This window comes from Choloepus didactylus, chromosome 2 (assembly GCF_015220235.1).
Source record: "Choloepus didactylus isolate mChoDid1 chromosome 2, mChoDid1.pri, whole genome shotgun sequence".
NCBI lineage: Eukaryota > Metazoa > Chordata > Mammalia > Pilosa > Megalonychidae > Choloepus > Choloepus didactylus.
This window is the reverse complement of record NC_051308.1, coordinates 105,033,109-105,052,842: the sequence shown is the minus strand read 5'-3', so window position 1 is coordinate 105,052,842 and position 19,734 is coordinate 105,033,109. Positions and strand designations below refer to the sequence as shown.

Genomic DNA, 19,734 nt, shown 5'->3' with positions numbered 1-19,734 from the left:
AAAGAGAGTCTGGGGGCTTAGAATAGACAGCAGGTGAATGGGAAGAGATTAATTACCTCAAGAGGGAAGCAGCTATGTGCAGAGGAAATTAGATGAAGGATAGCTTGTTAGTGGATATGAAGATATATATATATATATTTATATATATATATGTACACACACACACACACATACATATATACACACACTGCAGTACTTTTTGCCCTTACACATCGAAACAAATCAGGTGAGTCTAATGTTGAATAAAGTCGAGAGCCCAGGAGATGGCTCTTTGCCTTCTGTTGTCCGTTTCAGGTTTTCAAGTTGTTCCTGGTGTCATGAGAACTAGGGAGTAGTAGTAGGGTTTAAAGTAAGTAGAGACTGAAGCATCTTCATTTTCAAGGTACAGTTAGTTGAGTTCAAGGAGAGATCAACATAAGAGGATCTTGTATAGTTGTAAAAGGTAATGACCAAGGGTCCAGCCTCAAAATTTTGTGAGTTTCACTTCAAAGCTCTGCACACAGATGCATGTACACATTCTTTGTAAGTGTTTAGTTTGTAACCCAATTGGCTGATTCCAGCTTAAATAAACTGCCACTTGATTCATAAAGAGACTCTACGCCAAGCCATTTTTTTTTTGTGGGGGGGAGGTTTCCTTGGTACCTAAATGAGACCAGAAAGTTGGGATTTGGGGCTTCAGAGAAAGTCCTGGTACCCATACACCCTTCTCCAGTCACCCCCACCCACCCCCACCCCGAGTCCTCCACGCCCCCTCCTCAGGGAACAAGGTATGACCAGAATCTGACCTTTTAAAATATGCTTTTTAACTTGCCTGAAACTGGCCTCATGGCAAAGGAGAGTAGAAATGAGACTGATTTTCATCATTTTATATAAAGTCTCAGGAATGGCTAAAGGAGACCATGATTATTTGATCAGGAGGTATAATTTCCTCCCCTCCCAACAATGCCTAAGGACAAAACTAGCACTTTTCAGGAGGGCACCAGGAAGAGTAATAGGGAGAACAGTAGCTGCCAGCCACAAAGTTCTGCTTCTGCCCAAACTTTAACAAAGCACCACTGATTATCAGAGGCTCTGTACAGCAGTCTGGAAATATGATAATTTACCTGTCCCACTTGGTGGGATTGGTTTAACTTTCCTGGGAAATCTGTGCCTGGTGGGTCTGGTTTTTAGTTGAGCATCAGTATTGAGAGGGAAGCCCTTGCATTTCCTTCCCTTTCCTCCACAGCACTGGGATTAAGAGAAGAGGGGTCTGGGCTGGGCAGAGAAGAAAGAAGAGAATCCAGGTGCTATGTAATCTGGAATATCATTTCAGACCTTTACATAGAGCCAGGGCACTGGACTTTTTTTTTTCCCCCAGGAGAACCCATTAGCAAGAGTCATCCCATTCATAGACACAGGGAAAGAAATCTTCATCCCAGGGCAGCCTGAAGGTTAGGTTCAAAATTTTGGATAACAGCTCTGCATTAGTCACTCCAAGCTGAAGAGTACATAATCCAGGATGGGTACCAATGTGGTGGTTATGACTATGTGTATTATATTTATTGGATCAACCCCAATTCTTAGAACAAAAAACTTATCCTAAGACTGGGTCTATCTGAGAGATTAGAAATGGAAAATTAGTGGCAACCAAGGTCCTAGGTTGTGGTCAGGAGCTATCAACAGAAATTACACCATGAAAACCCTGGCCTCTTGCAACAGGAGTTGGTAGATACCTCAGGATAAATTGATTCCAGTGTCCTATATTTCTGAGGGCACAGACCCCAAAATGACCATCAGAGAGTCTTGCTTTAGAGAACTTCCTAAGTGGGAAGGTGGAAAGAAGGGGCCCCAGCCTCAAATCACCAAACTTTCTGTTTGGAGTCTATCCATCCAACTGCATGGTCCTCCTGCTGTGAGTCTCCAAGCATGGCCGAGGCCTTCTAAGCCACTTCAGGCAAATCTTCCCTCTCCTTCCCCCATCCTGGCTTAAGGAATGTGTGTGTATTGGGGTGGAAGGTGGAAGAAAGTGAAGGTGGACAATGGAAGGATAACTTCCATTGGCCTAGACTACCCACAGGCCACTGTGTTAAATAAGAGGGAGTGGAAGATAAGCGCTTTGGGGGCTCTCCAATAAACCTGGGTAGTATCCCTTACCCAGAATGTCAAAAGAGGGAGGAAAGGAGACCAGAGTGATGAGGAGGCAGGAAAATCCTGATCATCAGACATTGCTGATGCGCACACTAAGGGCACTGCCCTCCTTCTCAGATTGCTCCCTTAATGACTCCTCCAATTTGAGCTTTTCAGGGTCTCCATAGCGTACAGTGCTGTCACGGAGGCCACTAGGAAGGGCCACTTTCACAACTTGGTCAAAAAGGCTGAAATCAGCTATATATTTGCCACTGGCTGACAGTGAGATGGCAGGAGTGAATTCATAGCCCCAAAGGATCTCCTCCGGCAGGTAAGAAGTACGCACCTGGCAGGTGGCACTGGTGGACTCCACTGTCCCACTTAGGATCAGCACCAGTTCAAAGTCACCCTCACCACTGCGAAGGGGGAGATCTTTCAAGGGACTGGTCTCATCTACCACATGGTAGAAGGTAAGGGGTAGAATAAGGAAGGGGCTGTCAGACGCCGTGTCTACTTGGAAAGTCACATTGACCTGGTTGAGTCGGATGTTCTCGCCCTCCTTGGTCTGGTGTGTCTGAAGCAGTTTGCCTGTCACCTGGCAGCCTATGAGGAGGCTCTTACGCATATTGGCAACTCGGATCATAAGGCAGGGCTTCCCATTGTGGGCAGCTACAACCGCATGCTGGCTGAAACGGATGGTCTCAGCCCGCTTTTTGGGCCGGGCAATCTTGGCCAGGAAGGTACCTGTGATGAAAATTTCCAGGATGGTGGTGAGCACCAGCTGGGCAATAAGAAGCACAATGGCCAGTGGGCATTCCTCACTGATGTAGCGGAAACCATAGCCAATAGTGGTCTGGGATTCCAGGGAGAAGAGGAAGGCCCCAGTGAGCGTGTGCACCTGTACCACACAGGGGGTGTGGTTGGCCGGAGGGCCCAGCTCTAGCAGGTCCCCATGGGCAACAGCTACCAGATACCACACCACACCAAAGAGGAACCAGGTGCCTGCAAAAGTTGCAGAGAAGAGCAGAAGCTTGTAGCGCCACTGCATGTCGATGAAGGTTGTCCACAGGTCCTTGAGGTATAGGAAGCGCTTGTCAGCAATGTGCTCCATTCTCACGTTGCTGCGACCATCCTTCGTCAGGACTCTCCGCCTTCGTATCCCTGGGCCCATTAGGGGCCGGCTTTCTGTCTGAGTGGTCTGACTGTAATATACCTTGGCAACTGATGTCATCTGGAGGGAGCAAGACAGCATAATGGAGGTTATTATAGAAATCCAGCCAACTTCTTGCCACCACCCAATGGGAAGGAGAAAGTAGCATCCATTTTGGCATCACTTATTTGTTCTTTATTAGCAAATATTTATTGAGCACTTGCTATATGCCAGGCGCTTGTGCAAGGTGCCGGTAAGTTAAAGATGAAAATGACATCATCTTTGCTCTCCAAGAACAGTCTAGTGAGAAAGACACATGTTCAATAAGGAAATCAACGCAGACTAAGAATATGTAATACTTAAAAAAGAAGTGGCATAGAAGAAGTAATAAATTCACAGTTTCTTAAAGTAGGGTTGAGACTAAAGAGGGGTCTTTTCATCTCCATTCACCACAAAACCAGTTCTTTGAAGATCTCAAGTTCTGAATTCTCCCTATCCTCATGAATGGCATCAGAAAGAAAGGCTATTGCACTGACATCCTTCCAGGCGTACACACAAATACCCATAATTTCTCCATTCTTTTCCCTAGCCCCAAGTTAATCTCCAGTGGTGATACCAAGATATTCATCTGGCTCAGAAAATAGCAGAAATTGTCCATTCTTCTACCCTCCAAGATGTTCTTCAAGCCCCCAATCCATTTACTCTCTATTATTATTATTGTTATTATTATTATTATCATCGTTATCTCTTTGCATCAATTTGGGAAATTTTGTCTAGGTTAGGGTGAGGTGGTGCTGGGAAGGTTGCAGTCAGCACCTGAGCAAAAAAGTAGGAACAACATGCTGAAGCTTCTTGGCAGCACTGGGACATTTTCCCCAAGGACTGGAAGAAATGCCACATTGTAGGTGGCAAAATTGTCTTGACTAAATGAAGTAGGGGAGTTAGGAGTGTATATTAGTCAGCAGCTATATGCACAGGCTCAAATTCAGGATTGCTATTTGTCCTAATAGTAGAAAGTGGGTCATGGTGCTGAAATAGGAGACGGTTCACTTAATGCAAAGTGTCTAGCACCCTTGCCCAAGGAGTAACTTGTACTTTTCCAGCAGAGAAGGAATTTTAAGCACTTGAGCCCTTTGTCTCTGATTCTCAGATGGCCAGATCTTCTGGGGAAGAGCGGAGAATTTGGCCCTTCTTGGAGAACAAAGAGGCCCATCACATTTTCCATTCCAAGAAGTCTGAATCATTGCATTTTTTTTAAATTTTAAATTCAGTTTTATTGAGATATATCCACATACCATACAGTCATCCATGGTGTACAATCAACTGTTCAAAGTACCATCCTATAGTTGTGCATTCATCACCCCAATCTATTTTTTGAACATTTTCCTTATACCAGAAAGAATAAAAATAATAAAAAGTAAAAGTAAAAAAGAACACCCAAATCATCCCCTCCCATCCCACCCTATTTTTCATTTAGTTTTTGTCCCTATTTTTCTTTTTTTTTTCTGTTATTCATTTTATTGAGATATATTCACAGACCACGCAGTCATACAAAACAAATCGTACATTTGATTGTTCACAGTACCATTACATAGTTGTACATTCATTACCAAAATCAATCCCCAACACCCTGATTACCACACACACAAAAATAACCGGAATAACAATTAAAGTGAAAAGGAGCAACTAAAGTAAAAAAGAACACTGGGCACCCTGGTCTGTTTTGTTTGTTTGTTTGCTTCCCCCACCTTTCCACTCATCCATCCACAAACTAGACAAACGTGCCCCTATTTTTCTACTCATCCGTCCATACACTGGATAACAGGAGTGTGAACCACAAGTGAACCATTGCATTTTATCATTCTTTTCCACAATGCCCTCCTACTCTACCTATTCCATGGCTTTGTCCCCTGGAAAACACTAAATAATGGGGGTCCATCTATATGCCCACCCAAATGGGCACTGAATTGGAGATCACCATGGATAAGAACCTCAAGAGTGTTTAGAGGCAACCAGGATGGTCAGTTGACCAGCCCCCAGCCCATTTGGAACTTTTTTCCAAGTCCAAATTACTCAGTCAGACTTGGATGCCATCTACTTCCAAATATCTTTTGGTTCCTTTAGCACTAAAGGGAAGCTCTGCCACTCTGAAGTTTGAAAAATTCTTAGGTAGAGCCCAATAAAGCCCTATTCAGTACTCAGTAAGAGTAATGACAATTTTAAAAAAACAATAACAATGCCTTCATCTGTATATAATTTTAAACTTTATACACCAGCATGTTTTCTCATTTACCTTCAAACTTTTGAAGATGTGAAGCTTCTATGAGATTTTGAGGTGTTATTAGAGAACAGAGGAAGTTCTGGGAAGTTGGAGAAGCATGAGCATGATTTTGATTCTCAAAAAGAAAAATGAGATACATGTCACAAATCACAGACAAGCCAGTAAGATATTGATCCTAGGCAAGATTCTAGAATGAATATTAAGATTGAGCATACTTGGGTAATGTGGGGGAAAGACAGTTAACAATATGGATACTATTGAACAAGCCACAGAACAAGCCACATCAAACTAACCTACTTTCTTTTTATGACAGGCTGCTAAATTGGTAAATCAGGAGAATTTAATAGATAAAGTATCTAACCTTCAGCAAGACTTAACAAGCTCTCTCCTTATGTCATTGGGGACAAGGCAGAGAAAAGTAAACAGAATGCTAATCTAATTAGGTGACTTGAAAAATCAGTGGTATTGGTGAATGGATCATGATGACCTGGGGTCAATTTTCTAGTGATGTACCATAGAGCTTTATCCTTAGCCTTGCCCTACTGTACGTTCTTAACACTAATTTAATTCAATATTATAGAACATGGCCATCAATTATGTGGATGACACCAAGCTGGGACAGATTGTCATTGCAAGGCCTGGGGCAGAATTAGGATCCAAATGAATGGGCCAAATCTAACAAAAAGGATAAATGTTGGGTTGCATGCTTAGATCCAAAAATTACCTGAACAAGTTCTGTATTGGGAAGATGTTATTTAACAATCAGTACCATGAAGCAAGTTTTAAGAATTTTAGCAGAAAGTAATCTGGTATGCTATCCATGGCCAAAAAAGCAATGCAATCTTAAGCTGCTTTTAGTTGAACTAAAGTTTTTAGAAAAAGAAAAAAGTTGATTTTATTCTGCTTTGTTTATCCTACATCTGCAATGTCAAGTGTCAAGAAACAATTAGGATATGAGAGGATTCAGAACCAGATCATATGGGAAACGGTTGAAGGAAATGGGGAAATGTAGTCAGAAGAAAGACAGTCTCAGGGATATGGTGTCCCTGAGAAACAGCGTGTGGAGCAATGGAAGCTCTTGGAGCTTGCTCATCACTCTCAAAATAATAGTCTATAATTATATGTCACTCTACAGAATATGAATTTGATCCTTAGTACCAGAGGAAAAGCATCATTAGAAACTAAAGCTCAGAGAGACTTGCCACAATCAGGTTAATGGCAGAGTTGAAACTAGAATCCATGTCCTCTGGCTCCTGGTCCAGACATTTTAACTTTAGTAACTGCTTCTTTGCACCCCAGGTTCATTCTCATGGGTCCCATGCTCTCAGGAGGTACCTCTGTGATACCTTGTATAAAGGATCACAACTGAGATGGAGAAGACAGAGCCTGGAGCTTCCAGAACCCAGTGCTGGGTCTGTATACTCCAAGGTATTGGAGATTGGACTACTGGATAGCCTCCTTGCTGCCTCTGGCTGTTATGATTGTCAACTCCAGCTGTTGTGTACGCTATTGCCAGCCTTTATATCTGCTACCTCCAGCTGTTATGCCACCTCCCACAGCCAGGCAGCTTTGTTCTTCATGGTGGTCCAAGTCAGAAGAGAATAAACAATTAGCTACACTCTACCCCCAAGATGGCCAGGTCCCTAAGGAAAGAAGCAGGCCAAAACTGTGGAAAATGGTTTGTTGTTGTCCCACCCAAAATATACACACTCTTTCCTCTAGAGGGTACTATTTCCTCTGAAACAGCCCCAGCCAGATACCAGGGACGGAATTCTGAAGACCAGCATCTGAGAAGTGAAAGAGACAGAAATAGGGACATTCACCTTCTTTCTCCTCTAAGAATTGACCTAATCATTGCTCTCTCCCTAAAACAAAGACCAGCCATACCTACAGTGGCGTCAGCATGTTTCCTCAGTAAATATCACTTCCACCTACTGCTTCCTGCTTATAGATCTACCAGAACTCTTTCTTTACCTAAGAGCCCATGAGTCATTTATTCCCCAGAATGAATGAATTGATCTGAGCCTTTCTTGAGTACAGGAATGCTCTTGGGTAAGGACACTGCTCTTGTAACTCTTGTGACTAAAACTGATCCATGGCTCCCCATTGCTTTTAGGATAAACTGCAAGCCTCTCAGCACAGCATTCAAGGCCCTTCATGATTTAGTCTCTGCCTACTTTTTGGCTTTACTCTGGACACTCCTCCACATGTACCCTAGACTTCAGCTCTGTGAAGAGCCTCATTCTTTCATGCCTTTCAACCTTTGTACCTGCTTTTGTACTGTCCCGCTCTGTGCCTACCTGATAACCACCTGTTCATCTTTCAAAACTCAGCTCAAGTGTTAGTTACCGCCTCTGAAGCCCTCCCTGACACCCAAAGAAATAGTTCATCTTCTCTGCCCCCACCACCCTCACCCCAGCATGGGTTTATTAAGCATAGTCTTGTGCATATTCCTATTTTAAAACATCATAATGCTTTGAAACAGTTTGTTTATGTGTCTGCGAGCTTTTCATTTAAGGCCAAGGACTATTGCTTTCATCTGTTTCTCCAGCACCAAGTACAGTTGCTAAGAAGGACCAAGTAAAGGAATGATTGAAGGCTTGATCTGGACAGGCGGAGGCCCCCCGTGGGGGCTGCAGCTTGGTTTGCCTCACAGGACATGCCTATATTAATGAAGACCTTCAGGTGGAGTCAAGCAGTGAGTGGCACAGTTAGAGGGAGCCCCCATTTACACAGGCCTCACGAGTTCCACAGATGTTAGGAAATCCCTTTTTTTCAAAAGGTGAGAGGAAAGAAAGCCCCCAAGGCTGCAGTCCTCACTTCCTCTGGGTCAACTGTTCCCTTTGCAGGAGGGTGGAGAAGGAGAATGGGGCTGATAAATAGCTATGGGGCACTGGAGTTGACTGTGCTGAAATAGGTGCCAGGAAAGGATGCTTTGACTCCCTCCCTCCAAGGAACAGCAGGTGGGGGCAAAAGGGAAAAGCCTTGAGGTTGAAAGGGCAGGGAGGGGATTCCAAGGAAAGGGCTTCATCTGTTTTCTCTGATAAGAGCAACTTGGCTGAAAGGAGCTTTGGATACTTAAAGTCAGAACTGTAACTAAAAGTCAGTACCTCTGTCTACCACCAGTACCTCAGATACATTCATTTCCAAATGTCAGCAAATCCTCTTTCTTCTGCCTGCTCCTCCTCTTTGGTTCTCTGAATAGTCAATGGTACCACCATCCTCCCAGTTACCCATCCTCAAAATCTTGGGATTACCTCAAATTCCTTCTCCTTCCTCACCTCAACATTCATCTGATTGTCACATGCTGTGGATTTATTACCTGTGCCTCCTCCTCTTCATCTCATTGCTTTACTTCAGATCCTTAATACCTTTTGGCTAAATCACAGCATTATCCTCCTACTCATCTCCTGTCTCTTTCTCTCCTCAAATCCATCCTATGCTCCTACTGGATTACTCTTCCTAAATTCTAACTCTGATCACGAATCAATGAGCCATCATTTATCCAGTGCTTTACAAAGAACTTTTGCATTTTATTATCATGGCATTCCTATGAGGTATTAAGATTTCAATCCTTACTTTACGAATTAGGAAACTGAGGCTCAGCGAGGTAATGTGACTATGTTGTGGAATAGACTTATGCTCAGGTCCTCTGTCTCTCCAATCCATCTGCTTTTCATTATACGATAACTGTCTCAGTTCCTTCCTCAGCTCAAAAAATTTGACTATCTAAATTTTAATTATCTAAATTTAAATTTTAGTTATCTATCAAAGAGAGGCCAAACTCAGTCTGGCATATAGGAACTTCCATGATCTGCTTCTAAACCTCCTTTTCAGCTTTATTTCCTAGCTCTTCTCTCCCATGGCAAGCTTCAGGCAAACCAACTGTTCCTGCCACATGCTTTCCTGCCTTCACATGATTGTTCATAATCTTCTCTTTTCCTGGCCTTCCCTTTCTCCTTGTCTCTACATATCCAAATCTTATCTTTTAGAGCCCATGTTGAACAATATTACTTCCATGAAGCCTTCTCTGATCCCCAGGGTTTCAAGTGGTATCTCCCTTTTTCTAGTTTCCATATCTGTATATCTATATCTATGTATACCTTTTATGACACATCTCTTGCTGCTTGACATATCATTTGTCTTCTATACAAATAAGCTTACTGAAAGAAGGATCCAGGCATAATATATCTTGGTTACCCTAAAGACTAGCACCATGTATGACACATAGGTGCTCAAGAAGTATTTTATGTGTGAATGAATGAGTAGCTGGGAGTTCCCTGCACTATCAAGTCAGTCCTATACTGCAAGTACTTAATTTGCCCATAGAAGGGGGATGCCATCCCAACTCAGCCCTTAGGACCAATGTAAGAGAATCAGGAACAGACTCCAAACTCACAGTAGGGCTGACGGGACGTGGAAGCTCTTCCCCTGGCTGGGATGGAGGCAACTTCACTGTGGTCCAAGGCCTTCCACTGAGGGGCCCTCTCACTCCTCCTCCTTGTTTGTGTCTTCTGTTGATTTTTCTTATGATATTTTCTTTTTCCTTGTACACATGGGAACCCCAGAAAACTAATTAGCAACACGGACAGATATGCAAACAATGTTTTCATCTGTAATGATGTTGCCTTCCACATAACAAGATCCATGCTGTTTGAGTTGTGCTTTCATGCATTCATACAGTAAACATTTTTTTTCAGCATCTACTGAGTGTCAGATTCCAAACATGGCTCTGAAATTATGGAGATGAATCAGATGTAGATTCTGTTCTTGAGGACCTTACAATCTGATAAGAGAGGCAATCATAAAACAGGCAGGGGGCGATAAGTGCCGTACAAGGGGTACTGATAAAGTGCTAGGGGAGTTTGTGAAGGGAGCTGTGACATTTAGCTCAAGAGTTCAGGATTGGGAAGGTAACTAACATGTATTGACTGAACACTTATTATGTGCTAGGCACTGGGCTATGATTTGTGTGATTTTAAAAAATGTTATCTCATACCACCCCCCCCACCCCCCCTCTGCAAACAACTCTATAAGGATGTGATTATCTCCATTTAAACCAGGAAACATATTCAGTAAGTAACAACCAAGAGTTGAGCTTTTGCCTCTATATCTCACTGCCTCACTCGGGGAAGACTTTATGGAGAAAAGTAGCATTGGAACTGGGCACGAAAGATAGGCAAGATTTTGACCCTTAGAGACGGGGGATTTGGGGGATCAGAGAGAAGGCCCTTCCAGTGAAGGGAGCAGTATGAGCAAAAGGCATAACATTGAGGAAATCCGGGGCCAGTCAGGAAATAAGGAGCCATTCATTTGGGTTGAAATGTTGGGAGCACATAAAGGACCTTAATTGGACAAATTGGAAAAACAATCTTGTGTTCTGATCCCTCAACACACTCCTGCTTTGTGGTCAGTTTCACAAAGGTTGGGCCGCCAGGACAAGGGGCAAGAATCACAGCGTGGGTGTGGAGCCCTGTGGCTCCCACAGGGGTCAGATGCAGAACTTTGGCCTCCTCTGCATGGTGCTCTAGCCTGCTGGGCTCCTTTCACAGAGCCATTAGGTGATTTTCTGTTTTGGCTGTGGAATATCTCTCGTTCCTAATGTTGTTTGGTTCAGGGAAATGGAAGGAGAGAACGGGAGGGGAACTATTATTTAGTGAACGCCTTCTTTAGGCCAGCCCTTCACATTTTATCTTTGCAATGACTCTGTAGAACAGGTCTTATTATCTTCACAATTACTGATGAGGAAACGGGTTCAGAGAACCAGGTGACGCAACTTATAAGTAGCAGCGCTTGGAGTTGTACCTAGTTCTGGCTGGATTCCAAAGTCCTTTCCACTAGAATTTGCCTCCACTGAGCAAACTCAACAGTCAATAACCAGAGAAAATGACACCTAGAACATGCTAGAAGGTCAGCAGGTGCCAGCCTGGTATGAAAAACTCACCAGCAATGATGCCCAAGGTGCAGTCTGCATGCCGATGGTTGGAAGCAACACTCTTCCTCTGTGAACTGCTTTATTTCATTGTTTCTTCTCCTTGTTTTGCATGGCATGCTTTTTTCTCCCTAGTTCCTTCTCTCACACTCTCTTCCCATCTTTCTTCTCATCTCTTCTATTCATCTGTGTTGCCCTGCTTGCCCTCTCTTGTATTTCATCCTGGCTGTTACTAAAATGCCTCCCCCCCTTCTCTCCTCCTTTTACCTTCCTCTTTGACTTTTTATTCCCTACATATCTATCTGGATAGTCTCTTCTTCTTATAGTTTCTCCAGCCTCCTGTATCTCAACCTGGAGATCTGATTTTTGAAGATGGAGATGGCAATATGGAAAAGTAGTGTGCTATTCCTCTAATTACAACTCTTACCTTCAAATTCTTTATCACACTTTGCTCTCCTACTCTCCCCCTATATACCGAGGTCCAGGTGTCCACGTTAATAGAGGCATTCCAAGCCCAAAGTCTCCTATTCTTCCTTCTTCTCTCTAGAAAAGAGCTTCTTGTTTTAAGGATTTGGAAATGGGATCAGAAAGGGAAACAGTTTCCAGGAAGAAAGAGAGAATACCCACTATAGATATTAATTGATCCAATTGTTTTAGGTTTGAAGGTATTCCTGAACCAATCACTTGTTGGGTATAAATAAATGAACAGGTAGATTGAAATAGAGAACTGCAGTACTAGCTCACTCTCTGTCTTGATATCTGTCCATCATGCTCAAGTGCTGTGTGTCAAAAGAAGGGTTTTGAGCACTATCAGCCTGAGAACCTGAGGCTAGGCTGGTCTCCAAGCCCACACTTATCTCAGATATTTTGGATACATGCCCATGCATAGCATTCTGGAGATGGAGTGAGAGAATCAGTTGCAAGAATATTTAAGAACTTGCCAGGAACTAAAAGGCAGGACTGCCCGGTGGAAAGTGCACTGGACTGAGAAGCAAGGGACTTAGGTGCCAGTCCCAACTCTGCCACTCACTAGCTGTGACCTTGGGCAAGTCAGTAGAACTCTCAGGGCTTTGTTTCCTTAGTTGTGAAAGAAGGAGTTGTATTAGTTCCACACTTCTCAAACTAGGGCCTGCTCTAATGTGCCAGGAGATAAGCAAAGCCACAGAACAAATTTAGTATATTTTTCTGCGATATTGATTTTATTCAAAAATTTTGAGGGAAAATACTATTTTCGTATTAAACAATGTATGAAGGAATAGAATGAAAAATTAACATAATTGTAAAGACAAAACGGATTTCAAAGATGTCCAACATGTATCTGGCAGGTTATGGCTAAGCCCTTGTATCTTCTGGGGTACAATTCCCTCTCCTCTGCCTTTCAGAGCGTGTTGCAGGTGGGAGGCTCTCTGTTCGAGGATTATTAAGGTCCCTGCTCACTTTAACACTATGTCCAGCCTGAGTTCCTCCCACTGTGGTTTGGCCCCATTCTCCCAGTGGCCTTGATGGAGAAAGGAAACCAACCATATTGTCTCCTTTTTGGACACCAATTCCAACTTGAATAGTGAGGTCTGATCTTAGAGGCCTCCAGAAGGAGATCAGGGGCTGAAAGGAAGCATTTCTGGGCTTCCAAGTGTTCTTAACGAGAGAGAGAGAGCGGAAGAGAAGAGAAAGGAGAGGGGTAGAAAGAAGGCCAGTAAGAAAAGTACTGCAGGATTATGTAAGCCTCAATCTTGGAAGAAGAATGGAGCTGGATTTGGGGTTCTTTTCAAACTTAATGTCTTTATTGATTAATCTCCCCACTGTCCTGCCCCAAGGAAAATAAACAAATAGAAATAGAGCCAGATGCACACAAATCTTGAGGTGGGGAAAAAGAGGGCAGTGCATGTGTGCCCATGGCCTGACTTTCCAGCTGAGTCACTGTGGCCTCGGTCTCCCCACACTCTCATGTCCTTCCCCCTTTCCCTCCCGTCCTCTGGCCCTAGCTTGACACTGAGGCCCTGGCCCAGGGAAGAATAGGCTTTTTTTTCTCCTTGTGTCAACATTTGGAAAGTTCTCATAGTCTGATCAAAAGAAAGGATAATAGCCTTCAAAGCATTTCCTGGGAGCTAGTGACCTCTGTCTGGCCCTTCCGACCTCCTCTGTGTTTTCCGGTCAAGAGAGGGAGGGGCAGAGAAATGGGGCTGTGTCAGATGTTCTCCTCTGTTCAGACACTACCCTTGCCCATTAGTGTGGGCTGATCAGGACCAATGCTCTCCCCCCACCCCAATCCCCAGGCATTGCCCTCTGTTCCCTGCAAGAAGGGAACAGTGTTCCTGCCAAGGGGGTGGCATCTTGAGGACCCCTCTTTCCCAGGCTGGAGAGGGAGATGACTTCCTAGCACATGCCTCAGATGGACACTGCATCTTTAATGCACCTGCCCTCCCAACCCCCCAACCCAGCCCCAGCACACTTCCTCCTGGTCATCACCCGGGCACAGTGTCTGCTGCTACCATTGTCTGGACAACAGGGCTGCACATCCTGGGTTCAGTGTGGGGCTGGTCTTTGTGAAGAGCTTGGCACTGTGCAGAGTTCAGTTGAGGACAGAGGCTGCACCACTGACTCCACAGCCCCAGGTCCAGCAATCTGGAGAGCCTCCTAGCTTGCCCCCCATCCCAGGGTCCTCACCTCAGAAGGGACTAGTGACTTCTACTTAGAAACATTAACCCATCCCTCCTCACCTCGACTGAAGAGCCAGAAAACAGTGCTAAGATTCAGACGGAGGCAATGGCATTAAGAAGAAGAACTCCCTAGTAAGACGTGAGATACTAAAGAGGTTCCCAAGGACACTGGGGAAGTGTCCTCAGTGGGTCTGGACTGGGATAGATAGAAACAGGGTGATGAACGAGATGCCTATTCAGGATCTCTTCTTCGTGTGTCAGCTCTGCCCTGGATCTCCAATCAGTCCTCACCTGGCCTAGGCCCCTGGGATTTGCCACAGAGGAGACCTCTACCCAAGAGAAAGAGAGACCCCTTGGGAGGGTACATCCCAGAATGGGCTAGGATTACAGCTGAGGGGGTGGCAAGGCTGCAGATAGGCCCACATTAAGGGGGTGGAGGAGGGGTGAGGTGGGCAGAAGGGGACTCCTGCAAATTTCAACCTTCACCAGGCACCTGCCTCTCTCTGCCCTGTGCTGAAGATTGAAGATTTTTCTCCCCACCACCAGGGGGCAGGGCTCCCCAGTCCCATGAGGCTGCTCTTGCCGGTGCAGCTTGCCTTCTCTGAAGACTGTCATCTTCACTACCCCCACTCCAGCCACACCTTTTCTTATTAAACCCAACCATGTGAAGTTGCCAAATGGGTCCCATACAGGCAGTTGCAAATGGTTCAATCTAATAATATTTAAAGATAATAGTAACAACCACCTTCAGAATATGGGGCTTTGCAGTTTACACAGCATTTTAGACACAATTCCATTTGAGCCACACAGCCTCAAAGGGTGGCAGTTAAAGCAGCAGGAAGCTCTCTCCAAGGTCACCGCTGACTTTCTAATCCAAGGGCATTAAATCCAAGGGCATTTTCTCAGTCCTCAACTCCAACATTCTCTCTGCAGCTTTTGAGCCTGATGACCAGCCTATCCATTGTTGACATTCTCCCCTCCTTGGCTTTTTTGCAATGTGGTGGGAATCCACTGTATTTCAGACTTTGATTGGCCATTAAGTGGATCTGCAATTTGAGACTTCATAATTTGAGGAAAATCACTTCGACTCTCTGATTTCCATTATCTTTATCTGCCAAAAGGGTCTAATAATGCCCATCTCACAAAGTTATAAGGAGAATCAAATAAGATCATATATGTGAGGGCACTTCATGAGTTGGGAAGCACTAAATATGTGGTCAGGCTTGTTACTTCCTGACATTATGCTCTCCGGGTTCTCTCTCTACCTCTGTTTACTTTAAATGTGTCTTTTTTGCTGTGGTCTCTCCTCATCCCCTTAAATGATGGTGTTTCTCAGGTATCATCCTTGGCTCTGGTCTCTAACCACTCTCCTTTCCTCTCCTCACCTGTTTCAACAACTCCCATGATTTCCACCTACCCTCTGCCCTGACAGTTCAAGGGCTTACAGACTCCCTCTATCTGGAGCATTTCCATTTTAACATGTCCAAACATGTCCTCTCTCCTCAAAAAAGAATCTCTTCTGTGTTTTCCTTTTTGTTCAAAGAATTATCATCCATTCAATGCCCAACCCAGAAATCTTAGAGCCATCCCTGGTTTCTCTCTTGCCCCTCATCCAGTGGTCACTAGGTCTTGCCAATTTGGCCTTTGTGGGAATTCTCTCCATCCCCTTTGAGACTGCCCTAGTTCAGTCTCTATTCTCTCTCACCTGAAATGTGGTAGTGATCCCCTGGTCCTCTCACCCCAGGCTTGCCTGTATCCCCTCCACTCCTCAAAGCTGCCACAGTGCCTTTCTACAACATTCTGATCCCATAGCTCTGGGCTTTAAATCTTTTAACGAATCCCCCCACCTCTCATGATGAAGCCCAAACTTCTTAAAATAGCATTCAAAATCCTTCGCCGTCTGACTCTTCTTTACTTTTCACAAACCTCTCCTTTTGAAACTTCTCCCTATGTACTCCACATTCTAGCCATATAAAACTACCTTTTGTTCTCAAACACACCCGCAGTCCACTTACATGTCTCCGTGCATTTGCTCATGCAATTCTCTCTGCCTGCAATGCCCCCTCCTTACACTCAGTAATCAGCCTCCTACCCCCAGCTCCCCTCTCTTCCCTTTAAAATCTTTTTCATCCTTTAAGACCCTGTTCCAATGCCCCCTCCACTATGGAGACTTCCCTAGGCTCCCAGGTAGAAATATTTACACTCCCTCCATGTTCCTGGGACATTTTGATGCATCAGTAGGCACTTCTTTGTCCCTTCTCAATAGACTGTGAGCTCTTAGAAGGCAGAGACTATATCTTAGCTATCTTTTTAAGCTGATGCCTTTGAATCTATCCTAATTGATTAGTATGGGGGAAGGAGTTTGACTTCAAATCTCTGAGTCTGATTCTGGGCCAGAGATGTAAAATATACAAACATATAGGCCATCACTTACTGTGCCTGCCTCCCACCCTGTCCTTAGTAGATATTACTAACTCATCATAGTACTTTTTTCTGACGAAGCCTCAGAATCTTTCTCAACACAGTGACACAGAGAGCTATTTCCAGTCAAATGAAGTTAGCCTAACAAATAAAACCTATTTGCTATCCTGGCAAGTCTGGGTCACAGTCACTATTTCCCATCCTGGTCTGTGTCATTTACTAGCTATGGGAACTTTGTCAATCTATTAATCTCTCTAAGGCTCCATTTCCTCATCTAAAGAGGCAATAAAACTTTCCATTGTGTGGTCAGGATTATAGGGGATAAATTGTGTGAGATCTGTAAGACTCTGATGCAAATATAAGATATTATTACCTTTCTTTGCAGGCGAAGAAAAAGTATCTGCTGAATTTGAGAAACTAAGGTTCAGAGAGGTGAGTGACTTGCCCACATTTGTTTAATATTAAAGCCAGAACTTCTGCTTCCAAGTTCAGTGGACTTTTCACTCACATTGCTTACTAACACCCTAGTGGGCTTGATGATGCTCAAGCTAAACCACAGCTCTATTTCTCTTGCCTCTCTCTCCTTTCTCTAGGGTAACAGTGATTGTGTGGTAGGATTTACTATAGGCCCAGAGTTGCAGTAGAGTTCCAACCCACTACTCTTCATCTCACCTCCGTATAATCCCCAAGATGGGCTCCCTCCAAAACCCTCTCAACCTGCCATGAGGACGATGCTGAATGGAGCTAAATTTCTCAATTACTGCCCTTTGGCCCCTTCTCTCCCACTTGCCCCCAGCCACAGAGGCTTAGGCAGCTCACAGGCTTCTCAAAGCCCAGGATGGCCAGGCCCCAGGAGATAAGGTTCTTGGGGTGCAGACCAGTAAGCCATGAGCTGTCACCAGATCTGCCACCAGAGTGTGGGAAATCAGAGAGGAGCCAAGCTGATGGGAACTGCTTCTTGGGGTCCTGGGGCCTAAATGGGGCCATGTGATTCCCACCTGAGAGAAGAGAGGGAGGCAGACTAAGTCCCACCTGAAGGCCCCTACTTTGCACACTTTCTTATCTGTGATCTTAGAAGATGCATCAACTAGTGCTGAGGGAGGGCTTGGCTCTGGTTGGTGGAGGGCTGGAGAGGCAGTGGGGGAGGAGGGGTAGGGAAGCCCAATAATCACTCCGTGTGGTCGAAGCACCCAGGGGCAGCTGCCATAGGGGTTATCTTATCTGTCCCCCTCCTTCCAGGAAAGAATATTCCCACCTGTCTAAACAGGAGAGTCTTTTCTGAACTGATTCTTAACCTGCGTTTTGCTCATCCTTGTGTCCTCTTTGGTGCCTGGTATAGAGATTTGACTAAGCATTTCTTGATTTAAAGGAGCCACTAGGATTGATATTCTACATCACCCTTTTCTCCCTCAAGCCCCCTTTCCAATGTGTAACATGCTTCATCATTGGGAAGTCCTTCCTCTGAGCTTCCCATTGCAGCTCCAACGCTTGGACACTTGGGGGCACTGACTCAGTCCCTCCATCAGCCTTTACTCTTTACTTTAACTGAAGAGCAGTCTTTTCTCTAGTTTCCCTCAGTCTTCACTCTAAGCTGCCCTCAGCCTCATCACCATCAACAGTCTCCCAACTCTCTGTAAGAGGGTGGCCAGGTGGGGAAACTGAGGCCAGCAGTGCTCAGAAGGAGTGCCTCAATGCCACAAATACAGAGTCTTCAGCGGGAGATAGATCCCTCTTTCGTGATGGGAAAAGAGAAAGTCAGAAAACTTAAGGCCTGAGTCAAAAACTGGCCCAGAGTCAGACGCTCTGGACTTGGAGCTTCTCCTTAGGGAGGTTAGCTAACTTGCCCAGATGACTGGCCAGTAAGGGGTGGCACTGCAAGTTGAACCCAGGTCTGCTTAAACCCATATCTGTGTGCTTTTCATTTTACCACTGTCCTGGGTCAAAATGTACATGCTGGGTCCTGGGGAGTCCAGTGCTTCCTTGTGCCCATGTGACACACCCTGACCAAGGATAGGAAGACTGAGTTTTGGGAGAGAGGGAGGAAGAAAATTAGAAAAAGGAAGATGGAGGGAAGTAGAGGGACCCCATCTCTAAAGCCTCTAACTATACTCTGGCTTCTACTGCCATCTCCAGGGTCAGCGTTATCCATCCCCTATCAGCACCTCCCACACAGACACCTACTCTACCCTCCAACCATGCTAAACTTCTTAATTGCCAAAGAGACCATGCTTTCTCTGACCAACAGTTCCTTGCAAATAATGGGGACTCTTCCATGGAACCCTCTTCTACCCACTTTGCTTGGTTAATTTTTACTCCTCCTTTAGGCCTCAGCTTAGATCCCCTTACTCTGGGAAGCCTCCCTGCATCAGGGGTTAGCAACTCTCCTCTGTGTTCTCACAGTACCAAGAACTTCCCCATCTCACTTCTTACAATGAGCCAGGAACTGTGCTGAGTGTTTGCAGGCCCCGCATCACCCTGTCCTCCCTGAAACGTCGGTCATTTCCTTGCCCTTATGTTAATGGAGTGGTAACTAGGACTTAGGGAGGTTAGCTAACTTGTCCAGGATGACTGGCTAGTAAGGGGTGATGTTGCAAGTTGAACCCAGGCCTGCTTAAAGCCAAGTCTGCATGCTTTTCATTTTACCACTGTCCTGGGTCAGAATGTACATGCTGGGTCCCTTAGTGGTCATTTTGTTCAACTCCCTCATTTTACAGAAGAGAAGCCAAGGCCTAGAAAAGTTGGGTAACTTTCCCAAGAGCACATAGCTAGCTAGTAACAGCTATTATTTTATATCAGAATCATAAAATTAACCCTGGCCTTCTTCCTCATCCACTTGTCTCTTCCTACAAGATCCTTTTGTAGATGCTGTGTTCCTGAAAGGCCAGTTGGTGTGGAGCTAACTTTGAAATAAATGCATTGAACTTTTCCCCTGTTAAACCCCAGCCATGGCTCAGTATGTGTACAAGGTGCCTCTCCCATCCACTAGGTTTTCAGGGATCTACCAACAAGAGGAGCTAGAATAAACAGTAAACAGCAGGGCCTATGAGGAGGGGAGAGATTGAATGATGCTGTTTGCTGGGAGAGATGAAAATGGTCAAGAGAGTTCCTTTGAGTCAGTAGAGAATCCCCCGGCCCACAGAGGCTCTGAGAGTCATTGGAGCTATCTCCCAGGCCAACAAGCCTTTGT

The 19,734-nt window shown here is 44.8% G+C and overlaps 1 protein-coding gene across 2 annotated transcripts in view; it reads right to left on the bottom strand.

The window, feature by feature from the left end:
• Positions 1-738: 738 nt before the first annotated feature.
• Positions 739-19,734, bottom strand: part of KCNJ10 (potassium inwardly rectifying channel subfamily J member 10) — a 29,618-nt gene continuing 10,622 nt past the window's right edge. The window contains exons 1-2 of one of the 2 annotated variants that reach the window (XM_037825593.1): positions 9,937-10,183; positions 739-3,337 (exon numbers count right to left, since the gene is read on the bottom strand). In XM_037825593.1, the coding sequence (XP_037681521.1) occupies positions 2,198-3,337 (1,140 nt within the window). In that variant the 5' untranslated portion in view covers positions 9,937-10,183 and the 3' untranslated portion in view covers positions 739-2,197. Of the gene's footprint in view, positions 3,338-9,936; positions 10,184-19,734 lie in introns of those variants that run through there. The other variant, XM_037825594.1, reaches the window with a different exon arrangement.